General features: G+C 41.5%; 1 protein-coding gene across 2 annotated transcripts in view; it reads left to right on the top strand.

Moving 5' to 3' along the window:
• hace1 (HECT domain and ankyrin repeat containing E3 ubiquitin protein ligase 1) overlaps window positions 1-26,351 on the top strand; it is a 57,641-nt gene that overhangs the window by 19,177 nt on the left and 12,113 nt on the right. For both annotated transcript variants that reach the window (XM_060922152.1, XM_060922153.1), the window contains 8 exons: window positions 112-213; window positions 1,806-1,912; window positions 2,022-2,172; window positions 15,492-15,808; window positions 24,936-25,004; window positions 25,121-25,208; window positions 25,893-26,004; window positions 26,110-26,207. In XM_060922152.1, the coding sequence (XP_060778135.1) occupies window positions 112-213; window positions 1,806-1,912; window positions 2,022-2,172; window positions 15,492-15,808; window positions 24,936-25,004; window positions 25,121-25,208; window positions 25,893-26,004; window positions 26,110-26,207 (1,044 nt within the window). The remainder of the gene's footprint in view (window positions 1-111; window positions 214-1,805; window positions 1,913-2,021; window positions 2,173-15,491; window positions 15,809-24,935; window positions 25,005-25,120; window positions 25,209-25,892; window positions 26,005-26,109; window positions 26,208-26,351) is intronic.

Genomic DNA, 26,351 nt, shown 5'->3' with positions numbered 1-26,351 from the left:
CCAGTTTGGTCCAGGGGGGCCTGTGTCTTGCTCATTGTAGTAAATGTGGATGTGTAGCCTACATTCAGTTACATATCCTTATTAATCCTCATACATTCTTCCTATATTAAGGGTGGTTATGGTGAAACATGCGAGATTCTCATACAGCATCATGGGAGGCTGTTTCAGACACTTATACAGATGACACAGAATGATGACATAAAAGAGAACATGGTGAGATGTTCCCCTTGTCACACACGCACAGTAAAGTCAAAAATTTGGACATCTCCTAATTCATTGTTGTTGGGCCCCCCCCCCCCCCCCCCCCCCTTATTTTCTACATTGTAGAACAATGCTGAAAGCATCAAAACTATGAAATAACACAATGAATTATGTAGTAAGCATAAGTGTAAACAAAGCAAAATGTTTTATATATTAGATTCTTCAAAGCAACCACCTTTTGCTTTGATGATCGCTTTGTACACTCTTGGCATTCTCTCAAGCAACTTGATGAGGTAGTGACTTTGATCAGTTTTCCAACAGTCTTGAAGGAGTTCCCATATATGTTGAGCATTTGTTGGCTGCTTTTCTTTCACTCTGTGGTCCAATTCATCTCAAACCATCTCAATTAGGTTTAGGTTGGGGTGATTGTGGAGCCCAGGTCATCTGATGCAACATTCTTTCACTCTCCTTCTTGGTTAAATATCCCGTACATAGCCTGGAGGTGTTTTTTTGGGTCATTGTCCTGCTGGAAAAACAAATGATGGTCCCACGAAGCGTAAATCAGATGGGACGGCATGTTGCTGTGGTTAAGATGCTGGTTAAGTGTGCCTTCAGTTTTGAATAAATTGCCAAGTCACTAGCAAAGCATCCTTTCACACTTTCAGAAATCTCAAATTTTGACTCCTCAGACTAAAGTACAGATTTTCACTGGTCTAATGTCCATTCCGGGTGTTTCTCGGCCCAAGCCAAGAAAGAAATAGTTGTTCTTATTGGCCTCCCCCAGTAGTGGTTTCTTTGCAATTTGACCATGAAGGCCCGATTTATACAGCCTCCTCTGAACAGTTGATGTTAAGATGTGTCTGAGATGTGAACTCTGTGAAACATTCATGTAGGCTCCAATCTGAGGTACTGTTAATTGATGATTGCTGAGACAGGTAACTTTAATACATTTATTCTCTGCAGTAGAGGCAAGTCTTGATCTTCCTTTCCTGGGACAGTCCCAGGAAAGGAAGACCCATGAGAGCTAGTTTGATCATAGCATTTGGTTTTTGTTCTTGCAATTTTCCAGATTGACTGATCATGTCTTAATGATGGACTGTTGGTTCTTTTTACTTAGTTGAGCAGTTCTTGGCATAATATGGGTTACTCCAGTTGTTGAAAAAGACATTTACTGTATACCAGCACTATCTTGACATGACACAACTGATGGTCTCAAACACATTAGAAGGCAAGAAATTCCACTAATTAACTTTTGATGAGGCATGCCTGTTAATTGAAAAGCATTCCAGGTGACTACCTCATGAAGCTGCTGCTGATGCCAGTAGTGTGCAAAGCTGTCATCAGGGTAAATGGTGGCTACTTTGAAGAATCTAAAATATGAAACCTTTTTTTAATTTATTATTTATTCATTTATTTTTTAGCACTCTTGTTTTACCACACAATTTTAATGTGATTTTTTTTTCCATAGTTTTGATGTCTTCAGCATTGTTTGACAATGTAGAAAATGTACAAAATACCTATGAATGAGTATGTGTGTCCAAACTTGGACTGGTAGTATATATACAACATAGTAAGTTTGTGCTTGCTTCCATATATGGCTTCAGCTCAGGCAGGTTCTTGAGCATGTATCTCAGCAGACTGACTCCAATTATCAGAGAATCCTTACCTGCCTGGCTGAGGTGGCCACCACCAATGGACACAAGCTGCTCAGGTAGGCTTCATCTCCACAGTTGACATCCTTTATTATGCTTTCAACTACAAAAGCTCTTCCAATACAGCATTCTACTCCTGTATAATCCTTTTATTTTTCCCCTTCTTAGTTTGTCTAGTAATTATGAGGCCCAGATGAAGAGTCTGCTCAGAATAGTGCGGATCTTCTGTCATGTATTCCGTCTGGGTCCGTCCTCTCCTAACACTGGCATTGACATGGGATACAATGGGAACAAAACCCCACGCAGTCAGGTTTTCAAGGTCAGTGTGTGCTGCGTTCAGTTGAGCCTCCGTTATCTTTTCTACAGTACAGTTTATCCAATCTGTTGAAAAAAGTGCACTGGAGTGATTTGTCCTGAAGAGGGGGCTCACTGCTTCAGTTTGTGTAGATGATTTCATGTTCCTGGACAGATCTCATCTGCCCACGATAATACTGTATTTTCTGTCTTAAAGATAAAAGTACAGTTCCCTCAAATTATTGGAACCCCTCGTAAAGTTCATGGGTTAGAATAAATCCACCCTTTGAAGTAGCTGAGAAAAAATGAGAAAAATCCAACCTTTTTAATTGAAATAATTTATTCAGAGAGAAACAAATCCCTCACAAAATAATTTAACAAAAATATGTGCCACTATTATTGGCACCCACGTTTAATAATTTTGTACAACCTCCATTTGCCAGTAAAACAGCACTGAGTCTTCTATAATATTTTATAAGGTTGGAGATCCAGAGCAGGGTATCTGAGACCATTCCTCTTCACAGAAACGCTTCAGATCATACAGGGCCTTAGGCCCTCTCTTGTGTTCTCTTCTCTTCAGCTTTCAATGGGGTTCAGGTCAGGGGACTGAGATGGCCATGGCAGAAGCATGATTCTGTGGTCAGCGAACCATTTTTGTGTTGATTTGGACATATGCTTGGGATCATTTTCCTGCTGGAAGATCCAGTTATAACCCAGTTTTAGTTTCCTGGCAGAGGCAGCCAGGTTTTAATTTAAAATGTCCTGGTGTTTCATGGAGTCCATGATGTCAAGGTTTCCAGGGCCTTTGGAGGAAAAACAGCCCCAAGACTTCACAGAACTTCCACCGTATTTTACACTTGGGATAGGGTTCTTTACGAAGGCCATCCTTCTTTTTACATCAAACCCACCTTGAGTTTGATTGCCAGAAAGCTCCATTTTTGTTACATCAGACCATAGAACACAGTTCCAGTCAAAGTTGTAGCAGTGTTTCACAAACCTCAGGTGGTTATGTTTGTGGTTAACTGACAGAAAAGGCTTGGATATTTTTTCATACAGGCTATTTGGAGATTTTTCAGTGCTCAAATAGCTCAGTAATATAATTTTACCCACTTTTATAAACATTGTGCATGGATTAAAGTTTTCCGTCGCTACGACGGATTTCCGTCAACTGGGAGCGCTAAAGGTCAATAATGAGAGTGATGCAGATCCGAGGAAGAAAAAAAAGGGTGGGGGGTAGGTCCATAGGTCTGACACTGACGTGATTTAGAACTTCACCAAGCTGCTGTGATTGCCTGTTGTTGAACCCTTTCTTGTGCTATGTTTGAGTATATGTAAAGGAATAAGTTGTTGCGCTAGATAGGCCTAAATAAATAAATACAGCCTACACTACTGTCTAGTCCCGGGGAGGCTGGGCATAGGCAGCGAGCCGCGGTGCTCGGCTTGAGTTTCGTTTCTATCGGCGGCTCCAGCCCGACTTTGCATGCTCGTAACTCGGCCAGGGGAGGTCCCAGCCTCTCCAAACTTGGCAGCCAGCGACCTCTGCCCTCTTCCCAACAAACCAGCGCTGCTAGGGCGGGCCAGCCTCGGGACGCGATTCACCCCGAGGCGAGCCGCGGCGCTCCGCATCAGTTTCCTTTTAACGGCGGCTCCACTGATGAAACAATCTGGCTGTCCTACTACTAGGCAACTACTTGCCTACTACTAATACTAGGCCTATTGTAGTAGTAGTAGTAGTAATAATAATAATAATAATGATGATGATGATTTCGATAATCGAGAGGAATCGGCTGAGGTGGCTCGGGCATCTTTTTCGGATGCCTCCTGGATGCCTCCCTGGGGAGGTGTTCCAGGCATGTCCCCCCGGGAGGAGGCCCCGGGGAAGACCCAGGACACGCTGGAGGGACTATTGCCGCTTTTCCACTACAAACGCGGCTGAGCCGTGCCGAGTCGAGCTGAGTCGAGCTGAGCGGGGCTGTTGGAGTTGCATTTCGACTACAACCGCGCTGAACCGTGCTGGCTGGAAGTGGGTGGACACATTGGGTGGAGTTAGCGAAAGTGGGTGGACGTCACGTGATGTCGTTAAGCAGCGCAAACAGTGACATCAGTGACAGTGGCGGAACAAGTCAGAGCCGGGCCGGGGGCGGGGCAAATGACCGGGCCCTTTATTAAAGCTTATTATAACATCATTTTAGGCTACAAAATGTCCGCAACTGCGGTGTTTACCAATTTCAACACTACCGGGTGCGACTATGTTATTTAGTACATCAAGTCCTTCAAACGAACATGTAACTCAGAAACAAAAAACATTAGGATACTGTACATGGCTCATAATAAAACATCAATAGCCTATACTGCGCACATTATTTGAAGGGCATACGAATGAGCGCTCAGAGGTTGCAACGGTGACAGGAAGAGTCAGAAATAAAAGGAGGGCGGTGCAAACCTCACTGAATGCACTGTGTTTACCAATTTCAACACTACGGGGTGCAACTATGTTATTTTGTACATTAAGTCCTTCAAACGAACATGTAACTCAGAAACAAAAAAACATTAGGCGACATACTGTACATGGCTCATAATAAAACATCAATAGCCTACTGCGCGCATTATTTGAAGGGCATACGACGAGCCTTGCGCTCCGCGAACTCGTCCACGATGCTCTGTATGTCACTGATTCAGTGATCTTTTAAGCGGTAGTCTCACGACCCGAATAGTAAACAATAAACATGGAGGACATGGAGTCGTTAGTGTTGCTGGTCTTGGTGCTGTGGCTTGTTGTCACCGACAACGCCAACAGATACTGGCAAGAGCGTATAGATGAGGCGAGGCGCATAAGGCTTCAGAAATTCTCGTAATTCGTAATTATTCTTCTTCCGGGTTTACGGTGTTTACAGATCCCAGCGCGCTCGCGGGGCGTGTGTGGGCATGTGAGGACACTCCTCCTCACCAATCAGTGCACAGGGGAGTGTCTGCTCACGCCCCTAGCCTCACTCGGCACGGTTTGGCTCGCTTCAGCCCCACTCCAAAACGGTGCGAGTTTTAGGGGCTAAGCAGGGCTGAAACGAGCTGAGTCGTGCTGGTTTTTGGTAGTCGAAACGCGAGCCGTGTCGGGCTGAAGTGAGCTGAAGCGAGCTGAAGTGAGCTGAAAAAGGGTAGTGGAAAAGGGCCATATGTCTCTCGGCTGGCCTGGGAACGCCTCGGTGTTCTTCCTGAGGAGCTGGGGAAAGGGAAGTTTGGGCTTCCATGCTTAGACTGCTGCCTCCACGACCCGGTCCCGGATAAAGCGGAAGAAGACGAGACGAGATGAGATAATAATGATTTGCCTATTGAAAGGCGATCAGGTGAAAAATCTAAACAGCCCTGTTGAAGCCGCAGCGAGACCTATGCTATTAAGCCTTTTGTAGGTTAAACGGGCTTCGGCAGACAACGTTCTGGAAAGACTGTGTTTTTCTTGGTTTGATTAGCCTACAATTTAATCTTTAAACATTATGGTTTCAGCAGTTCGCTTAAACACTGGAGGCTGCAGAGTCAGGCTGCAAGATTTCCCGACACTTGTTTAAGATGCCAAGCTTCATAGTCAGGAGAAAATAATTCCACAGTATTTAGTGCCTCATCAGTCTCAAAAATTAATAGTGAAGGAGCAACGCAAATTAAGTCCCAAAAAACATCTCGTAGGCCTGTATTTTACATTTTCAAAAAAGTCTGGAATTGGAAGTCAGTCAGTGGAGTGTAATGAAGTCTCATTCACTAAGCACAAAAGGTCAGAAAACAGTGGAAGCCAATACTCCGAAGCTCAAAATTCAGGAAAGTGGCTCTGGTGTCGCAAGTGCACAAGAACAGTTATTTGAAAGTTAACCGAATGAATTTGCGCGTGCGATTTCATGAAGAACTGGGACAATTGGCATTCGGTGAAAGATTCACACCTATGACTCATTATATTCGCGCGCGCCCTCTCGCCTACTGTTGCTTCATTTTCCCGATTTACACGAGTGTCTGAAGATGGAGTTTTCAGAAATCTCCACTCTGCCCAGAGTTTGCGAAAGTAGCTGTTTTCAGTGACTGAAACCTCCGTATACAGTACCAGTCAAAGGAAGGAATCATTTAGTAAACTTTAAAATGTTAATCAAACCAAAATATTTTAGATTCTTCAAAGTAGGCACCTTTTGCTTTGATTACAGCTTTGCACACTCTTGACATTCTCTCAATCAGCTTCAAGAGGTCATCACTCGAAATGGTTTTCCAACAGTCTTGAAGGAGTTCCCAGAGGTGCTGAGCACTCGTTGGCTGCTTTGCTTTCACTCTGCGGTCCAACTCATCCCAAACTTTTTCGGACTGACTGACCTTCCTTTCTTAAAGTAATGATGGACTGTCGTTTTTCTTTACTTAGTTGAGTAGTTCTTGGCATAATATGGATTAGAGCAGTACTCAAATAGGGCCATTCACTGTATACCAACTTTGCCTCTTCACAACACAACTGATGGTCTCAAACACATTAAGAGGTCAAAAAATTCAAGAAATCAACTCTTGACAAGGCACAGCTGTAAACTGAAAGCCATTCCAGGTGACTACCTTATAAAGCTGACTGAGAAAATGCCAAGATGTGCAAAGCTGTCATCTAAGCAGAAGGTGCTGACTTTGAAGAATCTAAAATATAAAACACATTCTGGTTTGATTAACACTTTTTTTTTTTTTTTACCAAATAATTCCATATATATATATTTCTTCATAATGTCGATGACTTTAGTATTAATCTATGATTCAAAAAATTTTAAAATGATGAAAAACCACTGAATTAGAGGTGTTTCCAAACTTTTGACTGGTACTGTAGGTGTGAATGAGAGGTGCAACCGAATAAATAAATATGCGTCTTTTTCATCCGGCTACATGTAGGCTATCACTGCGCAAAGCCTCTAATGTTGAAATGGTAGTAATATTTGTTAAAATAATAGTAGGCTAATTTCCACATTAATTGGTAAAATGGCACAAGGGATGTGATGGGGGGATGGCCGTTTTTATAAGGGGGATGATTTGAGATTTTTATTTCAGAAGGGGGATGCCTCCCCCCACATCCCCCCTCAACTCGAGTACTGCGTGTAAGGCCACCTGACATAGGCCCTTCGATTTCCATCACTAGAGCGCGTCAAATTACTTTCGGTTTTGCCAGCATGGATGCGCTTCTTTTAAATGAAGGCACAGATGTGTCAGACATCGACAAAACAGTAAAGAACAAGTGGAGATGGGCTTGGCAAAATGAAATGGGCGATAATGGCAAGCTCCTGCTGCTGTGCCAAGGAAAAAGAAACAAAAACAGGCATCAGGTGTTGCCAAACTAGATGCCTTTGGCTTCACTGCAAAGAAGCAGAAAAAGTGAACTTTCACTTCACTTTTCTTGTTTCCTGGCTTTATTTCAACAGATTTTCTTATTTTTCTTTCTGTTCCACTCTTTTGAAAGCATGGTTCAAGTTCGACTGCACTTGCACTTTTCTCTTAACCACTGTTGTGCATTACTAAAGTATTGTTGAAATAAATTTGCACTTTGCGCTGAAAACTTGATGTTTCATCATGAATAGCCAGTAATGACAATGGTAAAGTCTTGCCTTAGCTTTAGTCATTGTTAAAATTACATAAATGTACTATAAGTAGGGGCCTAGGGGATAATGGACAACACGGTGTTTAAAATTTGACGCATCGCTGACGTGGTAGCGGCCAATGACATGGAGCTTTTTTTTCAGTCAGATGATTTTTTTTTTTTTTTACTTTAATCCATGCATTGTGGAGTCTTGTGGTGACTAATAGATTCCAGACCCACTCAGCCCTTCATATGTTTTCAGATGGCTACTTTTGGGTGCTGTAGTCAGACTCATGGTTCAGATGAGTGGAAAAACATGTGGCTGTCAAACAGAAAAATAGACTGTCATAAGACAAGAAAACTGTGTACAGTCTGTCTAATAAGATATACAGTGGTGCTTGAAAGTTTGTGAACCCTTTAGAATTTTCTATATTTCTGTATAAATATGACCCAAAACATCAGATTTTCACACAAGTCCTAAAAGTAGATAAAGAGAACCCATTTAAACAAATGAAACAAAATATTATACTTGGTCATTTATTTATTGAGGAAAATGATCCAATATTACATATCTGTGAGTGGCAAAAGTATGTGAACCTCTAGGATTAGCAGTTAATTTTAAGGTGAAATTAGAGTCTGGTGTTTTCAATCAATGGGATGACAATCAGGTGTGAGTGGGCACCCTGTTTTATTTAAAGAACAGGGATCTATCAAAGTCTGATCTTCACAACACATGTTTGTGGAAGTGTATCATGGCATGAACAAAGGAGATTTCTGAGGACCTCAGAAAAAGCATTGTTGATGCTCATCAGGCTGGAAAAGGTTACAAAACCATCTCTAAAGAGTTTGGACTCCACCAATCCACAGTCAGACAGATTGTGTACAAATGGAGGAGATTAAAGACTACTGTTACCCTCCCCAGGAGTGGTCAACCAACAAATCACTCCAAGAGCAAGGTGTGTAATAGTCGGCGAGGTCACAAAGGACCCCAGGGTAACTTCTAAGCAACTGAAGGCCTCTCTCACATTGGCTAATGTTAATGTTCATGAGTCCATCATCAGGAGAACACTGAACAACAATGGTGTGCATGGCAGGGTTGCAAGGAGAAAGCCACTGCTCTCCAAAAGAACATTGCTGCTCATCTGCAGTTTGCTAAAGATCATGTGGACAAGCCAGAAGGCTATTAGAAAAATGTTTTGTGGATGGATGAGATCAAAATAAAAATTTTTGGTTTAAATGAGAAGCATTATATTTGGAGAAAGAAACACTGCATTCCAGCATAAGAACCTTATCCCATCTGTGAAACATGGTGGTGGTAGTATCATGGTTTGGGCCTGTTTTGCTGCATCTGGGCCAGGACAGCTTGCCATCATTGATGGAACAATGAATTCTGAATTATACTAGCGAATTCTAAAGGAAAACGTCAGGACATCTGTCCATGAACTGAATCTCAAGAGAAGGTGAGTCATGCAGCAAGACCCTAAGCACACAAGTCGTTCTACCAAAGAATGGTTAAAGAAGAATAAAGTTAATGTTTTGGAATGGCCAAGTCAAAGTCCTGACCTTAATCCAATTGAAATGTTGTGGAAGGACCTGAAGCGAGCAGTTCATGTGAGGAAACCCACCAACATCCCAGAGTTGAAGCTGTTCTGTATGGAGGAATGGGCTAAAATTCCTCCAAGCCGGTGTGCAGGACTGATAGACAGTTACCGGGAACGTTGAGTTGCAGTTATTGCTGCACAAGAGGGTCACACCAGACACTGAAAGCAAAGGTTTACATACTTTTGCCACTCAGATATGTAATATTGGATAATTTTCCTCAATAAATAAATGACCAAGTATAATATTTTTGTCTCGTTTGTTTAACTGGGTTCTCTTGATCTACTTTTAGGACTTGTGTGAAAATCTGATGATGTTTTAGATCATATTTATGCAGAAATATAGAAAATTCTAAAGGGTTCATAAACTTTCAAGCACCACTGTAGCTGCAAGCAGCAATGTGGGGGTCTAGCAGAAATGGCAGCGTCCGCAGTGGTCTTCAGATGCAACACTGACTGCATGTTACATGACAAACAACCAAAGATTCACAGAGATGTGAACTTGTCTCCTGCCTGGGGGCTTTTGGGTAAATGCTTTAAAAAAAAATTGACACTGACAATTAGTACCTTTTGTGAGGATTGGTCTGAAGATCAGCTGTTACCAATTTCATAAGAAAATGTGTGACCTATAAAATATGGTCTTATGAAATGAAATGTGAAAACGGTTATAAGCAGAGATTGTGGGGAATGGACGAAAGACCATCTATGCCAATTTTCATTAATACTGGGCAAAATTTGTGACCTGTGAAAAAAAGCCTTTTTCTAAAATTATAGCGCCCTCCAGAGGTCAAAGGTCACCAGATTTGTTGAGCCCCACTCGGATTTGGACCCAAGTCAATATACCAAGTTTGAAGTTGGTACATCAAAGCATTCCTGAGATATGACCTCACATCCTGTTTGGCGGCTTCACTGCCAATTTCAATTGGCTCTGATGGGTGAACGCTTTGGAATGTCAAAGCGGCTGTAAGTAGAGATTGTGTGGAATGGCCTGAAGGCCATCTGTGCCAATTTTCATTAAGATTGGGCAAAATTTGTGACCTGTGAAAATTTGCTTTCACTTTTTGATAAAATTCAATATGGTGGAAAATAGCGCCCCCAGAGGTCAAAGGTCACCATATAATGGTTTCATAGTCTTAACTGAATAATCCGTCCATGTACCAAATTTGGTTTCAACACGTGAAAGTGTTACTGAGCTAGAACACATTTTCATGAATTATAGTGCCCCCCCCAGAGGTCAAAGGTCACCATATTTAATGCGTGCCCTCAGGATGGGGTCAAAAGGCTATGTACCAAGTTTGAACTTGGAACGTCAAACCGTTCCTGAGATATGACCTCACTTCCTGTTTGGCGGCTTTGCCGCTGTTTTCATTTGGCTGTGGCAGGCAAACGCTTTGGAATTTCTAAACGACGATAAGTAAGTTTTGTGGGGAATGGCCTGAAGACCATGTGTTCCAATTTTCATGACAATTGGGCTAAATTTGCGACCGCTGAAAATTTTGTTTCACTTTCAACAAAATCCAATATGGTGTAAAATAGGGTGTGTTGAACTCGGCTTGACCCAAGGATTCCAGTGCTACCTGATTTTTGAAAATCGGGCATGCGGTTCAAAAACTACACTCATGGACGCAACTCCAAATTTAATCCATTGGTGGCGCTAGACCGCTTGACTTGCATACATGAAACTTGCTCAAATTAATCAGGGTGGCATCCCCAATGTGTGTGCAAAATTTCACAACTTTTTACCATACGGTTCTATAGGTTGCCATAGACTTCCATTACGGAAGAAAGTTGAACAATAATAAGAATACATAGAAACACAATGGGGTTCTGCAGCTTCGATGCTAGACCCCCAAATATTATTGTATCTGCCAAAGCTGTTGTACTGGGTTTTTTTTTTTTTAAGCTGCGTCTCTTAGCAGGACTGAATTGTAGTTTGATTTATTTATTTAACCATTGTGCAGACTTTTTGTCCTGTTTTAAATGTTATTTACCAGCTGGGAGGTCCGTATGGTGAAATACCGTGACTGAGGTCTTGAAAGTACTGAGCAAGGCCCTCTGGGTCAGTATTCAAGGCCGAGGTCACGGTATTTCACCATACGGCCTGACCTTAAGCTGGTAAATAATATCTTTATTTTTTTCTTTACCACATTCTAACAGAAAACGAGAGCGCCCGAAAGGGAAAACTGAGCTGATCTTTTGAATCCTCATTCACGGCTATAATGCAAATTGCTTTCTCCTCGGTATACAAGTGCACTTCCATGTCAGGGGAAAAAAACTACATTTTGCCACCTATGTAGTCCCCAATTTATACAAACAGGAGTCATTCAGGATTCAGCCATGTTTTTGCTCGGTGTTTTTGCTCGACCAAAGTTATACAGTATTATGACCTTTTTATATTGCATAAATAAAGCCATTTGGTGAAACTTTGAAAAAGAGATTGTACTGGCTTAAAGTTTTTACCTAACATAATATTATGTATTAGGATAACATGATCCAAAATGGGCCTCATGAATTAATGAGATGAAACTGTTAGCAAGTTAGAGGTTTTTAGCTTTCTCCTGAAGTGTTTTCTTTTATTTCTTTGTCCTCAGGGTAGTAAAACTCACTTTCACTGTGAACACTGTCATTATCACTATCCATGCTGTAAAATTAATGCTATTCTCCTGAGAAATATTAATTTTTTTTATTTACCAAATTCTAACAGAAAACGAGAGCGCCCGAAAGGGAAAACCGAGCCGAGCCACCATTTTGAATCCTTATTCACGGCTGTAATGCAAATTGCTTTCTCCTCAGTATACAAGTGCACTTCCATGGCAGGAAAACAACCCTACATTTTGCCGCCTATGTAGTCCCCTATTTATACAAATAGGAGTCATTCAGGATTAAGCCATGTTTTTGCTCGGTGTTAGCAAATTACAGGTTTTAGCTTTCTCCTGAAATGTTTTCTTTTATTTCTTCTTCCTCAGGGTAGTAAAACTCACTTTCGCTGTGAACACTGGCCTTATCACTATCCATGCTGTAGAATTAATGCCATTCTCCTGAGAAATGCTGGCAAAAATTAAGATTTTTGATAATCTTATAAATAAATCTTATAAAAAAAAAAGATAAATGTTGACAAAAAATGCTACCATGTTTGTTGTTGTGAACGAGCGAGTCGCCAGAGGTCCGTAACTGGGGTCCGTATCGTAGGATACGGACCCGCTCGCCAGCCAATCAGAGCGCAGGATTTGGACCGCAAAAAAAATAAATGTTATTTACCAGCTGGGAGGTCCGTATGGTGAAATACCATGACTGAGGCGTATTTAAGGCCGAGTTCACGGTATTTCACCATACGGACCAACCTTAAGCTGTTAAATATATTTATTTTTTTCTTTACCAAACTCTAACAGGAAACGAGAGCGCCCAAAAGGGGAAGCCAAGCCGAGCCGCCATTTTGAATCCTCATTCACGGCTGTAATGCAAATTGCTTCGTCCTCAGTATACAAGTGCACTTCCATGGCAGGAAAAAAAAAAAACTACTACATTTTGCCGCCTATGTAGTCCCCTATTTATACAAATAGGAGTCATTCAGGATTCAGCCATGTTTTTGCTCGGTGTTAGCAAATTACAGTCTTTAGCTTTCTCCTGAAATGTTTTTTTTTTTTAAATGTCTTCTTCCTCAGGGTAGTAAAACTCGCTTTCACTGTGAACACTGTCGTTATCGCTATCCATGCTGTAAAATTAATGCTATTCTCCTGAGAAATGCTGGCAAAAATTTCTCATCTCATCTGTAGCCGCTTTATCCTGTTCTACAGGGTTGCAGGCAAGCTGGAGCCTATCCCAGCTGACTATAGGCGAGAGGCAGGGTACACCCTGGACAAGTCGCCAGGTCATCACAGGGCTGACACACAGACACAGACAACCATTCACATTCACACCTATGGTCAATTTAGAGTCACCAGTTAACCTAACCTGCATGTCTTTGGACTGTGGGGGAAACCGGAGCACCCGGAGGAAACCCACATGGACACGGGGAGAACAGGCAAACTCCACACAGAAAGGCCCTTGCTGGCCACAGGGCTCGAACCCGGACCTTCTTGCTGTGAGGCGACAGTGCTAACCACTACACCACCGTGCCGCCCGGCAAAAATTTATAAGATTTTATATTTCTGCCTAAATGTGACCCAAAACATCATCGGATTTTTGTGGCTACTGCCTCGTAGAGGTGGAGCCACTATGTCATCGTGTTGTAAGAATGAGTGTAACAATGGCGCACTGCGCATAAGCATTACAATCACCAGAACAACGAATCGTGATCTCACGATACAAACAGTTGATCTCGTGTTATCAAAGGTACACGAACGAGTGGCGAAGTCACAATGTCATTGTGTTGTAAGAATGAGTGTAACAATAGTGAAACTTCATAACCAATCAGCATTTATCCTGATCAAGTTCGATTACCCGTTCTACTTCTTGATAAACTTCAGAGCCAGAAACGAAATAAGAGAAACCTCATTATAACTTCATAGTATCAGAAGATAATCAGCAGATAAAAAGATAAACGAAATTCACATCGTGGTTCGCCAAGGCTACGGATTCGATATCAAGTAAGTGTTTATTGGAAGAAAATGTACCTTTTGATTATCACAGCTTTTGCTTGGTCCTTCTGAAAGGTCAAATGAAAGGTGGTTTTTTTTTTATTATTATTTTTTTTTAGGTTTTTGGCAGATATTTACGCCAAGAATTCCAGCCATTCAACAAAAACTTGAGAAGGCAGTGAAGACAACGTTGTAATCTTTTGAGTGCTCCTCAAAAAATCCTGCGCTCTGATTGGCTGGCGAGCGGGTCTGTATCCTACAATATGGACCCCGGTTACGGACCTCTGGTGACTCGCTCGTTCACAACAACAAATAACATGGTAGCATTTTTTTTTTTTGTCAACATTTATCTTTTTTTTTTTTTAAATAAGATTTATTTATAAGATTATCAAAAATCTTATAAACTTTTGCCAGCATTTCTCAGGAGAATACTATTAATTTTACAGCATGGATAGCGATAATGACAGTGTTCACAGTGAAAGCGAGTTTTACTACCCTGAGGAAGAAGAAATAAAAGAAAACATTTCAGGAGAAAGCTAAAACCTGTAATTTGCTAACACCGAGCAAAAACATGGCTGAATCCTGAATGACTCCTATTTGTATAAATAGGGGACTACGTAGGCGGCAAAATGTAGTTTTTTTTTTTTTTTTCCTGCCATGGAAGTGCACTTGTATACCGAGGAGAAAGCAATTTGCATTACAGCCGTGAATGAGGATTCAAAAGCTCGGCTCGGTTTTCCCTTTCGGGTGCCCTCGTTTTCTGTTAGGATTTGGTAAAGAAAAAAATAAATATATTATTTACCAGCTTAAGGTCGGTCCGTATGGTGAAATACCGTGACCTCGGCCTTGAATACTGACCCAGAGGGCCTCGCTGAGTACTTTCAAGACCTCGGTCACGGTATTTCACCATACGGACCTCCCAGCTGGTAAATAACATTTTTCATATATATAATATAAAAAAACAACCGTAACCTCTACCAAAGAGATGGAAAGGCCAAAGTGTGGAAAAAGAAAGGATCTACTTATGATCCAAAATATGTGATCAGTCAAGAACGGTGGAGGTAGTGTGATGGCTTTGGCTTGCATGACTGCTTCTGGAGTGGGCTCACTAATCTTTATTGATGTAACTCATGATAGTAGCAGCAGAATTAATTCAGAAGGCTACAGAAACATTCTGGCTGCCAATTTACACAGAAATGCATCCAAACTAATTGGGAAGAACTTCATCATGTGGCAAGACAGTAATCCAAAACACACTGCCAACACAACAAAGGACTTCAGGGGGGAAACAGTGGAAGGTTTTCGACAGGGCAAGTCAATTACCTGACCTTAACTCAATTGAGTACGCATTTCCCTTCCTAAAGAGGAGACCATAAGAGAGAAACCCCCAGACTTCCATATGTGACCTATGTTAAAATTGAAATTATTCATTCAACGGTTGATTTTCTGCTACATGATGGATTTGTATGTAAAGTATTACAGCTTTAAACAGTGTAACTCTTGTAACAGTTGTACATCCCTACCTTTTTAGAGTACGAGTTGTGTGAAAAAGTTTCAAACTTTTTTTATTTTTTTTCATTTTAATTATTATTTTCCACAGCCTCTGGAGCTGCTGTGGCACTCTCTGGATGAATGGCTGGTGCTCATCTCCACAGAGTTGGATAGGAAATGTGGAGACACTGCCTCCTCATCTCCAGGAAGTGACATTGCCTCGCTTCTTCTGAAGCAGCGGGAGGCTGGTCCTTCCATTGCTTCTGACACCCCTGACCTTCTGCCCTCATCACTGGATCCTGAGGTGGTGATGAAAACGCCCAAGACTTATGTAGATGGTCAGGATGTGATCTCCATGACTGCCAACCGGCTAAGTGCAGTAATCCAGGCCTTCTATATGTGCTGCTCCTGCCAGATGCCACAGGGGTAAGAATGACCTCTCACCCTTACAAATGAATTAGAGTTTTACTTAATGAAACTTCTTAGTTTAGTTTCATTTAGTGAGTTTTAAAGCTACCACAGGATCACTTCTTTGATGTAGGAGCATGTATGGAACCAAAAAGATAATGCCTATAACACCTTTTTATTTGTTTCCAAGAATGTCACAAAAAATTTGTATATAACTTTTCCTATCCTTAATACCTGTTCATTGTTTAACTTTCTTTTTAGTGTAATTACCCACAATGTTTTGAACCAACTATGGCATAATTAATTGTGCATTAGTGGATGTCACGGTGTTGCCTTCTGCCAAATGCTAATCATGAAAGGCAGCGATTAATAGGCTACAGTGTATCAACAGGATAAATGACTTGTCTGAATATTAAGGTTATTGTTTATCTAGCCTCATTTTTATCACTTGGTGGTTTTTGTATCTATTATATCTGAGTTAGTGCTTTAGATATTGTGCAAAATCATTACACCACTGAATATTCTGAAAGGCATCAAAATGTCTCTCAAACAAGAAGATATTTATATGTAGGTTATAATTTGTTTATTAAAACAATGAAGTGCCTTTAGCACCATGAAGTTGCATATTATGTGAGCGATAGGGTTCTGCTGTAGGTGGGACTGACCTTTTATAAATTGGACTAAGAATTGGACTAAATTGTTTTATTTTTGCTAAAGCAAGATAATGAACATTTTTGAACATATTTAGAAGCCTTCTTTTATTCATGTGCTTAAATAATCTTGATGATAAATGCAGATGTACTGTATTGTCTTGCGTGAAAAAAAGAAACTTTATTTTTAATAGAAGGCAGCAGTTTGCATGCTTAAACCTAATACCCTGTCCACACTAGGGATTTTGTACCGATACGAAACTACTTTCGTACCGCAACACCTGTCCACACTAGCAACTATTACCGGTACTGTAGCGGTATAACTGTATCGGTACGAAACCCACAAATGTATGGGTTTCGTACTGGTACAGTATCTGTACTGTAGCGCTTCGCTGTAGTGTGGACAGATGAAGCGGCTCTGTATCGATACAAATATAATGCGCATGCGCAAAGTCACACACCTCAATCGACGTCTTCGCTGAATAAAATAGTGAAGAACAGAGATTCGTTTGTTTCTTTCTCAACTGCCTTGTGCGTTTTATACGATTCGACTGAATAAATGACCACCAGAAATACAGACTGTACATTGACAACAAAAAGCACACACACTGTTTCATCCGTACGAAAGCCGAGAGAGGCCCTTCATATAATCCTTATTTTTTATTCACCTTATCCCGAGATAACGACATAATTAATTCAGGATCTTGAGAAAACAACACAACTAATTCGAGATCTCGAGAAAACAAAATTGTTATTTCGAGATCTCGAGAAAACAAAACAATTATTTCATGATCTCGAGTAAACAGCTGAGAAATGGTTCATTCAGGTGCGCCAAGAGACTTGTGATATGCTGACTTTGGGGCTATTTCTCATTCTGTATAGACACAACTTTGGTCATTAGAATGTCTGGAATAATCAATCACCTAATAAGGCAATATTTTGATCAGGGGTTGACACAGGGAGAGATTGCATTAAGTCTTTTAATAAGGGATAATTTCAAAATTAGTCCGCGGCACCTCCGCAGAAGACTGGCCCGGCTTTGTCTCTACTGACGGAGATACAGTGATCCAGCTGAGATCATGAAATAATTTTGTTTTCTCGAGATCTCGAAATAACGGATGCCATATATTCTCGGAAGGAAGTTACTCGGTAACCACGGAAACATTTCGCGCACGCGCATTTCAACTACCGTGAAAGAAAACCGCAAACATTTCTCGCTAGTGTGGACAGATGCACTAAACTGTACCGGTATACTTTGTATCGATACAGTTATGCCACTTTCATACCGGTATAAGTGTGAACACAGCATAAGAAAGTAAAGGTGCTTGAAATGTTCAAAGTGAACTGTGGGTGGAGTGATCTGCTCTACAATTGTCTTCAACATTGGGCTTCTTCCAATAACATTCACTAATGCTGTTAATCTCTCTTGGAGAAGCTTCACCATGTAGTAATTGTTTTATACCAGTAACTTTGAAACCAATGTTTTGCAAAAAGACATTGCACTCATTAAGAAAACGTTTTATGTTAACATTTTGTTCAAATAAAACTCAACAGCATCCCAATACTGTGAAGATCTCAATATTACTTATTTGTCATTTACAGTGTTTGATATACTAATATTTGCTCATTTTCAAAGGTGCATATAATTCTGGAGAGTGCTTATCCCAGCAGTTTTGGTAAATCATACTGCAGTAGCTTCAGGTGTAGAAGTAACAAAGTGAATCATCCTCCTCCTCCACTGGGCTCTGCATTTGTAGTAGTTGAAACATCCTACAACTGCAATCGTCCGTCCGTCCGCCCGCCCGCCCGCTGCTTATCCTGTTCTACAGGGTCGTAGACGACTGCAATCAGTCTTTCTTCAAGTTGTTCCACTGTTTCCTGTCCCTGGCAAGCATCCTTAGCTCCCGGAGTTTCTTTGCAGTTCTTAGGCCCTGTCCACACGGCAACGGATTCAGGTGAACCTGATAAAATTGTTTATCGTTTTGGCCTGGCATCCACATGGCACCAGCATTTTGGGTGCCCCACAACGATATTTTTTGAGAACGGGTTCCAGAGTGGAAAAATCTGGCAACGGCGCCGTTGCGAAGTCGTCTAGATGAGTAGAACGGATTTGTTTACGATGACGTCACAACCACATGACTAGAACAAGCAGCACTTTCGCTGTTTTGTATGAACCACTGCATTGCATTCACTTTTGTATACAGCTTTTCTTTTAAATAAACAAGTAACTGAACCATTTCTTGAATTTCTTTTTTTTATTGGATAAGACTGCTTTTCAAAATGTTCACACACAATATAAAAAGTTATATAAATTATATAAAAATGCTTTTCAAAATGTTCACACACAATAAGAAAATTAAGTTATATAAAACTATGCACACTAATAAAACTAATTTGTACACACAGAAGGCACGATTTCCTCGCGTAGTCGCAGCCATCTTCTTCTTGTGTGTTTGTTCCTGAGAACACCTGTTCACGCCGGGTAGAAGAAGAGGTTTATGCGCATGCGTCCTACTTCTTCTATTGTTCTGGTGTCTCCGATGGGACCGTCTTACAGCGCACGTAGAGGTGTGGCATGTGTATTGCATCGTTTTCAGCAAGCGTTGCGTTGCCATATGTACCTGATATTTTACTGATCCGTTGCCCATGTGGACGTTATATATATATTTATATATTTTTTTTAAATGCCGTTGTCGTGTGGATGTAGCCTTAGTGTGCCTAGGCCTCTCTCTCTGAGGTCTGCTGTCAGTAAACTTAAGTTTGTGCAGTGTCGTCCTTTGCGGGCTTTGCACTTACTGGATCCAACAACTGCATATTCTAGTGCTTTTTGTGCAGTTGTGTTTTCTGGCATTCTTAGCACATGTCCAAGCATAGACCACCCGAGTTGGGCAGCTTTTGTAGAGAGGAATATTGTATTGTGCATTTTATGTAAGTTTTTGTTTGTTTGATATTGTACTGTTTGGCCACTGGTGTCCTGTGATTTTGCGGAGGAGTTTTTGATGGCAAGCATCTAGTTTGTCCATGATCGCCTTTGGGGCTGCCCAGCTATTGCAGTTGTATAGCATAATTGATACACAGGTGGCATTTTATAGCTGCAGTTTCTTTGTCAAAGAAATTTTTGCTCCCCGGATCCATATTTTCCAGAAGGATCGGAAGGCAATGTTGCATTATGGGCAACGTGCTGCTATGTCAGAGGAGCTGCAGAGGAGGGATCCAAGAATCTTGCTTTTTCTCCAGTCCTCTTCACCCTGGAGAAGTTTGTCATTCTCATCTTTTTCCAGTGTGTCAGCAAGAAATACGCTGGGTGAATTCTGTTTTCCCTTCATTCATGAATAAGTTTGAGTCTTTAAGATTTTTTTGGCAGCTGTTTGGAAGACTAGGAGTCTTTCTAGTGTGTCTTTTTCTTCATCGATAAAGTCCACGTTGTCTGCATATTCCATTTCTAGTGGTATGCCTAGTGGAGAAATTGGAGGGTTGGGTCTTGCGGAATACCTCTGTGTGGATGACTGTGCAGAGGCAAGGTAATGTGAACAGCACTGGGGAGAGGCTGTCTCCTTGTGGGGAGCCAGCTGAGTAAGTTGATTTGACTCTGACCTTCAGTTTGGTTCCAGCCAGTAGCAGTTTCACTAGTTGCAGTTTGTCTTTGTTGCATCCTGCCTGATCTAGCACTTCTAGGATTTTTGACCTTTTGATGGTGTCGAATGCTTGGGACATGTCTATTCCCATTTTATAGAAGTCCCAGTGTTTGAACAAGACTACAGAGATGAGCATGCGTTAAGCCCATACAATGTCTGCACAGCTGCATCCCCTTTTGAAACCGCTCTGACCAGTGAAGATGTCTATTTTGTCTCTAATGCAGTATAAAACTATGGTCGATAGGATATTCCTGATGCTGTTCAGGAGGACAATGGGACGCAGGTTTGCGGGTGGACCAGGTGTGTGTTTTATTTTTATTTATTTATTATTATTTTTTATTTTATTTTATTTTTTTGGTTTGGGCAGAGCAATGAGGGTTCCTTAGCAGACAGCTTTGATTTGGTAGTGGTGTTTAAAGGCATCGTTTATGATGCGTGTAATAATTGGCGATTATAGCATCATTTCCGTATTTAAAGAGTTCATCGTTGATTCCATCAGGGCCTGCTGAGCGTCCATTTTTCAAGGTTTTTATGGCCGCCTTGACTTTGTCCTCTTTAATTGGGACTTCAAGAGGCCGGGGGTCGCCTTGGAATGGGTCTAGTTGCTCCCCTTCTGGATCATCAAACTGTGTTTTTAAACCATTCCCTAATTGCATCTGCCTTCCCCTTATCGGTTGCTATGAAGTGACCATCAGCCTTTTGTACTGAGAGCGTTGGTGTGGAGCCTCCGACTTTGAGGGCACTGGCTGCCTTAAATATCTTATGGCTGTCGTTTGTGGAGGCAATCTCGTCTGCAAGAGTGTTGCAGGCTTTTCTTGTATTGAGGTATTTCACCCACGTGACCAAGTCACGTGACGCAGCCATTTTGGACAGCACGCTTAAGTCCTTCAGTGCAAGGCGGTATGAGATGGTGGAGACCTTTGCACATTTTAACAAGAAAGTAAGCTGTGATTCGTGTTAAATTGGATCTGTCTTTTATCACAAACACTGTACCCAGCCTTGGTATGGAGCCCTGTTTATTTCTGTGTCCCGTTTCTTTCTAGCCTCTGTTATTGCGTTTTACGTCTGATGTCTGCTACATGCAACCCTAGACAAATTAACACTGCCTTGTTTCACTGCTCAGATGGGTTAACAAACACTGACCCATTTACTTTTTGCTATATATTTTATCAAAATTGCGTTAACTGATAAACTAACCTGAAATGAAATGGTCACTGCAAAGTCTGGAGTACTCTGTTGGCTCCCAATCCTGTCTCTTCACAGCTGCAATCCATTTGGCCCTCTTGTCTGGGTCAGTAGGAAACCGGTAGTGATATGTCGGTCGCGAACGATCTGGTTCAAAGAGCCGGCTCTTTGAAGTGAACGACGGGAGCCGGCTCTTCGGTGGGAGCCGAGTTGGGGAGCTGAATTAGTTTTTTGTCCTTAGGTGCCTCAGAGAGAGAGAGAGAGAGAGAGAGAGACTTTCACAAAAAAAGTTGCTGTCCGATTGCGTCTTTGTGTTGTCTATTACCATTCAAAGGAAAAAAAGTAGCATGGTGTACGCCTACTTTTTTTGGTTGGGGGGGTTGATGTCATTAACAGCTGCGAAAATACGAAAATTGGTGTAATGCTTAAAGCTGTGGAGCGCAGGGGAGAGGAGTCTGTGAGGCACCTGAGGAGGGGAAAATCAGCTGTGTATTTTATATTGGTAATATAACACAGTTTTGCATTATGTTTGTGAGAAAATAATTTATTAATTTGTAAGTTTTATTTCTATAGCTAGAACATTGTTACACTGCTATAGTTTACAAAGCTTTACAATGGCTACAAAAACTAAAAAATAAAATGGAAAACATCCTATTGATAAAATATAAATAATAATGTAATTAATTAACTAGTTAATTGCAGCAATTAAATCAAAAATAAAATCTCAGGAGCCGTTTGGGAGCCGAAAGAGCCGGCTCCTTATAGTAAGAAGAGCCAAAAGAGCCGGCTCCCGAAAAAGAGCCGAAATTCCTATCACTAGAAACTGGTTAAAGGAGCGTCCTGCACGCTGTCCCTGTCTGTTGTGGCAGCCCACAGCACAACAAGCAAACACCATGGTTATTTATAGAGTGCTTACTGACAAATTAATCTATTCTAGGTGTCTGTAACAAGTTTTTTTTTTTTTCAAGCTGGTTCTCCCTCTCTATCTGCAGCGTTAGTATGTAGCTTGACGTTCAAAATGGCGGACACGTGACCCTGTGACATCAGGTGAAATACCTCAATTGTGCCTGGGTGGTAGGATCATTGGTGAGCCTTGCAAGGTCATATCTGACCTGACCTTTCTGCCCCTTTTGTTTCTTATGAACCAGGCACGTTTTCCATTCTTGGTCGGGTGACCACTAGTTTGTGGTCCGAGTTGAGATCTGTACCTCCATACAAGCGTGAGTTTTTAAGCAGTGGTTTGCTGTTTGACTTGCATACTACAAAGTGTATCTGGTTGATGGCGATAGTGGCTTTAGAATCTCCTCTAGCCTTGGGGTCAGCAATGTGTCCAACCCAGGTTGTACAGTGATGAGTGGGGTGTTTAAAGGCAGTGTTGGTAGCAAATGGGCCATTTGCACACACAAAGGATGCCAATGCTTCACCATTGTTGTTTCTTTTACCTGTTCCATATGAGCCCATGCACATGTTTAGTCCTGCGTTGTAGTCTGTTTTGCTGAGGCTACATCCACACGGCAATGAGATTTTTTTTTTTTTTAAATATCGCGTCCACATGGGCAACGGATCAGTAAAATATCAGGTTCATATGGCAACGCAACGCTTGCTGAAAACGATACAATACACATGCCACACCATTACGTGCGCTGTAAGACGGTCCCATCGGAGACACCAGAACAATAGAAGTAGACGCATGTGCATAACTGCGCATGCGCACAGTGACTATCCCCGTCACTGTCACACGCACACACTTTCTCATTCCCTATCCTATGGATATAGTCCCTTTAAATCACGTGCTCGTTTTTTGAATGGAGACGCGGAAAGAGGAATGAACGGGGGTAGATGGAAGCCGGTACGCCAACATTCTGATATCCTCCAGAATTCTTTAATGGTCCGGAATAAACATCTGAAGAGGTGAGATCGCTCCTTTTTTTTTTTCCCTATTTTTGCTGGCGGGATTGACTCTGCCCTAAGGGCTATTCTCTCTCTCTCTCTCTCATTTTGCACCATTACACAATAAATATTCACAGTGAAAATATTTTGTAAACGCGTTTCATGAACCAAGTTATAGGATTTGTTGACAACTCGCATCGAGTTCGTTACACTTCTACCCGGCGTGAAGCACGTGGTTGTGACGCCATCGTAAACAAATCCGTTCTGCTCATCCAGACGACTTCGCAACGGCTCCGTTGCCAGATTTTTTCACTCTGGAACCCGTTCTCAAAAGATTTAGTTTTGGGGCACCCAAAACGCCAGTGCCGTGTGGACGCCAGGCCGAAACGATAAACAATTTTATCAGGTTCACCTGAATCCGTTGCCGTGTGGACAGGGCCTGAGCTTCCCAAGTTTGGCATTAAAATCACTGGACAACTACATACAAATAATAGCCATCTTGATGGAACTTTGATGGCATTAGTCAGTTCATTGTAAAGTGACTCTACTAAGGTTGGATTTTCTTGAGCTTTTTCTGTTGTTGGGCCGTAAACATTGACAAGCCGGCATTTTGTGGTGTGACCATTTCTCAGTGGGAGAGAGAGGTCCATGGTGGCAATCTGGTCACTGATGCGTCTATAGTTGAGCATGGTTCCGTAGCCTTGGTCCTACTACAAAGCCCAGCCCATGGTGGGTGGTTTCCCTCTGCTCCATAAAAATCAGTTTATGGCCTGTTTGCGGGAGCTGCTTGGATTGAGTGGTTATCTTTGTCTCTTTGATGCAAGCAACGTCAATGTTATAGTGCTCACAGTCTGTACCTAGTGTCTGTCGCTTTATTGTTGGTCAGGCCTCGTACATTCCAGGTGATAAAAGCAAACTTCTGGGAAGGTGACTGTGCCCAAGGTTGATGGACACAGCTTCTTGGTTGAAGAAAGGTAGACATTGAAGAGGTGATTCCTCTTTATGCGGTCGTCAGCTCGCAATTCTTGACGACGTTAGCTTCCCAACTGCGTTGGTACTAATTGGGAGGACCTCGTGAAGGTGTTGTCTTCCTCCCCACAGAAAGTGAATAATGACGTTTAATTGTACATGCATATGGTCTATTAATGTAAATATGTACATTTTGAAAGAAAGCTTGAAATAGTTGTCCAGTGATCATAATCCTAACCAATTAATATAACCACAATTACTGCTTGTCAAAATTCTGCAGCTTTAACACTAGTCTAAACATTAGACACACTGCAGGTGGAAAGCCATGACGGAGCAATGCAGAATATTAAAACACAATAAACAAGTGCTTTTAAAAAGCAAGATGCAAACAGTAATATTAAATCTTCCTCAAATGATTAAACTCAACTTTGTAGAAGTCACTGAAACAAACGAAAATAATGCAGCCTCACACTTCTGTTACCCCTGAAGCTTTATAACTGCATGTAATTAGGAAATTAAATAGATTTTTAATTACTGCTGAATTGATGATCTCTTGGCAGGTTCTAGTGAGATGTCTCTTGTATTTTTGTATATTTTGGACTGCCTTTGTCATTAGAGACTGGAGTGATTATTTTGGAAATCACCCTTTAAATAATTCCGCTATATTGTGTTTGCTAATGGCTCAATGGCTCTAATGAGTTTGCAGTCTGTGTAATTAAAATCCTAATACAGGTTGCTTTTCTTAGCACTTTGTCTCTGCAGCTTTTTTTTCTCTCAGATAATATATTCTCAATCTGTCTTTCTTGTCTTGCATAGCATGACATCTCCTCGTTTCATCGAGTTTGTTTGCAAGCATGATGAAGTACTTAAGTGTTTTGTAACCAGGTAAGTGAGGAGAATGACTCTCTGTAACTGTTTCCTTGTCCATGAAAGTAACTTTTCAAAGCCACATTTTTAACCTTCCATATAATATTTGCCCATTTTCCCCCTCCCCCCAACAGGAACCCAAAGATCATCTTTAATCACTTCCATTTCCTGCTGGAATGTCCAGAGCTGATGTCTCGCTTCATGCACATAATCAAAGGCCAGGTATGTGGTCTGATCCACATGTTAAAGCAGCACTTACAATGTAGCCCCTCATTTGAGTTCACAGAATTGACCTTTTGCGCTGCAGAACTCTTGGGACTTGCGTTGATAGACTTTCAAACACTTGTCTCACTCAGCTAGGATCATTTAACTGTGTTATTATGCTGCAGATAACGCTTGTCTTAAGGTCCGTTATATGGTTTCATAAATTTTAACTGCTGCTTTACTATGTCGTGTTCACGAAGTTTTTGGTATTCATATTTGAGCTCCTGCATGCTCAGCCTCGTTACCTCCAGATTATGGTCCACTGGGGAATGCAGTGCCATTTTAATTACAGACTTTAACTTGCCGAATCCGATTTCATCTCTTGATTTTCCTCTTCACATGCTCCAGGTGCCCCTGGAGAAAAGAGTTCCTTTCAATCTTATTAATTTGTACGTCTTGCAGCCTTCCCCCTCCTTGCATCATGAATAAAGTCATTTAAATATTATGCAAATGGATAGCAGTTTCTCCTCTCTGTGTAGCTCAAGTGTTCCTTTTCCCCATTATCTCCACTTTACTAAGGCAAGGTCTGATTTTTATAGTGTAACCAATGGGTGATTAAAAGGCCAGCTGACTGCTCTTTGGCTAAAATGTAAGAAGTAAGTGTCTAATCAGTATGACGAAGTTTAAATTATCTTTTTGCAGCCATTTAAGGACAGGTGTGAGTGGTTTTATGAGCATCTCCTGGCTGGACAGCCCGACTCTGATATGGTCCATCGGCCTGTCAATGAGAGTGACATTTTACTGATTCACAGAGGTACTAGAATTTCCGTCCTGAATGTTCGAAGGCTCCTACCTTTATTTACACACTCCCTGTCGAGATTTAGATCATGATCATGGCACTTTTGTCTTCCTTTCTTAGAGTCCATATTCCGCAGTAGCTGTGAGGTCGTGTCCAAGTTCACCAATGAAAAGCTCAAGCAGGGCATCGCTGTACGCTTTCATGGTGAAGAGGGAATGGTCAGTTTGAAAATATCTGTGTCATCAGCAATCAGCTTTCTCATCTTGTCAGCTATTTTCAGCTGTGCTGGATTTTGGTATACTCTCTAATCTGAACTTGCTGTGCAAGATGTGCTGCAGTCTTGGGAAACAGATCTTTTGCTG

The sequence above is a fragment of the Neoarius graeffei genome, chromosome 5, assembly GCF_027579695.1.
Source record: "Neoarius graeffei isolate fNeoGra1 chromosome 5, fNeoGra1.pri, whole genome shotgun sequence".
In the NCBI taxonomy this organism is placed as follows: Eukaryota; Metazoa; Chordata; class Actinopteri; order Siluriformes; family Ariidae; genus Neoarius; species Neoarius graeffei.
This window is presented reverse-complemented; position numbering and strand designations above follow the sequence as displayed.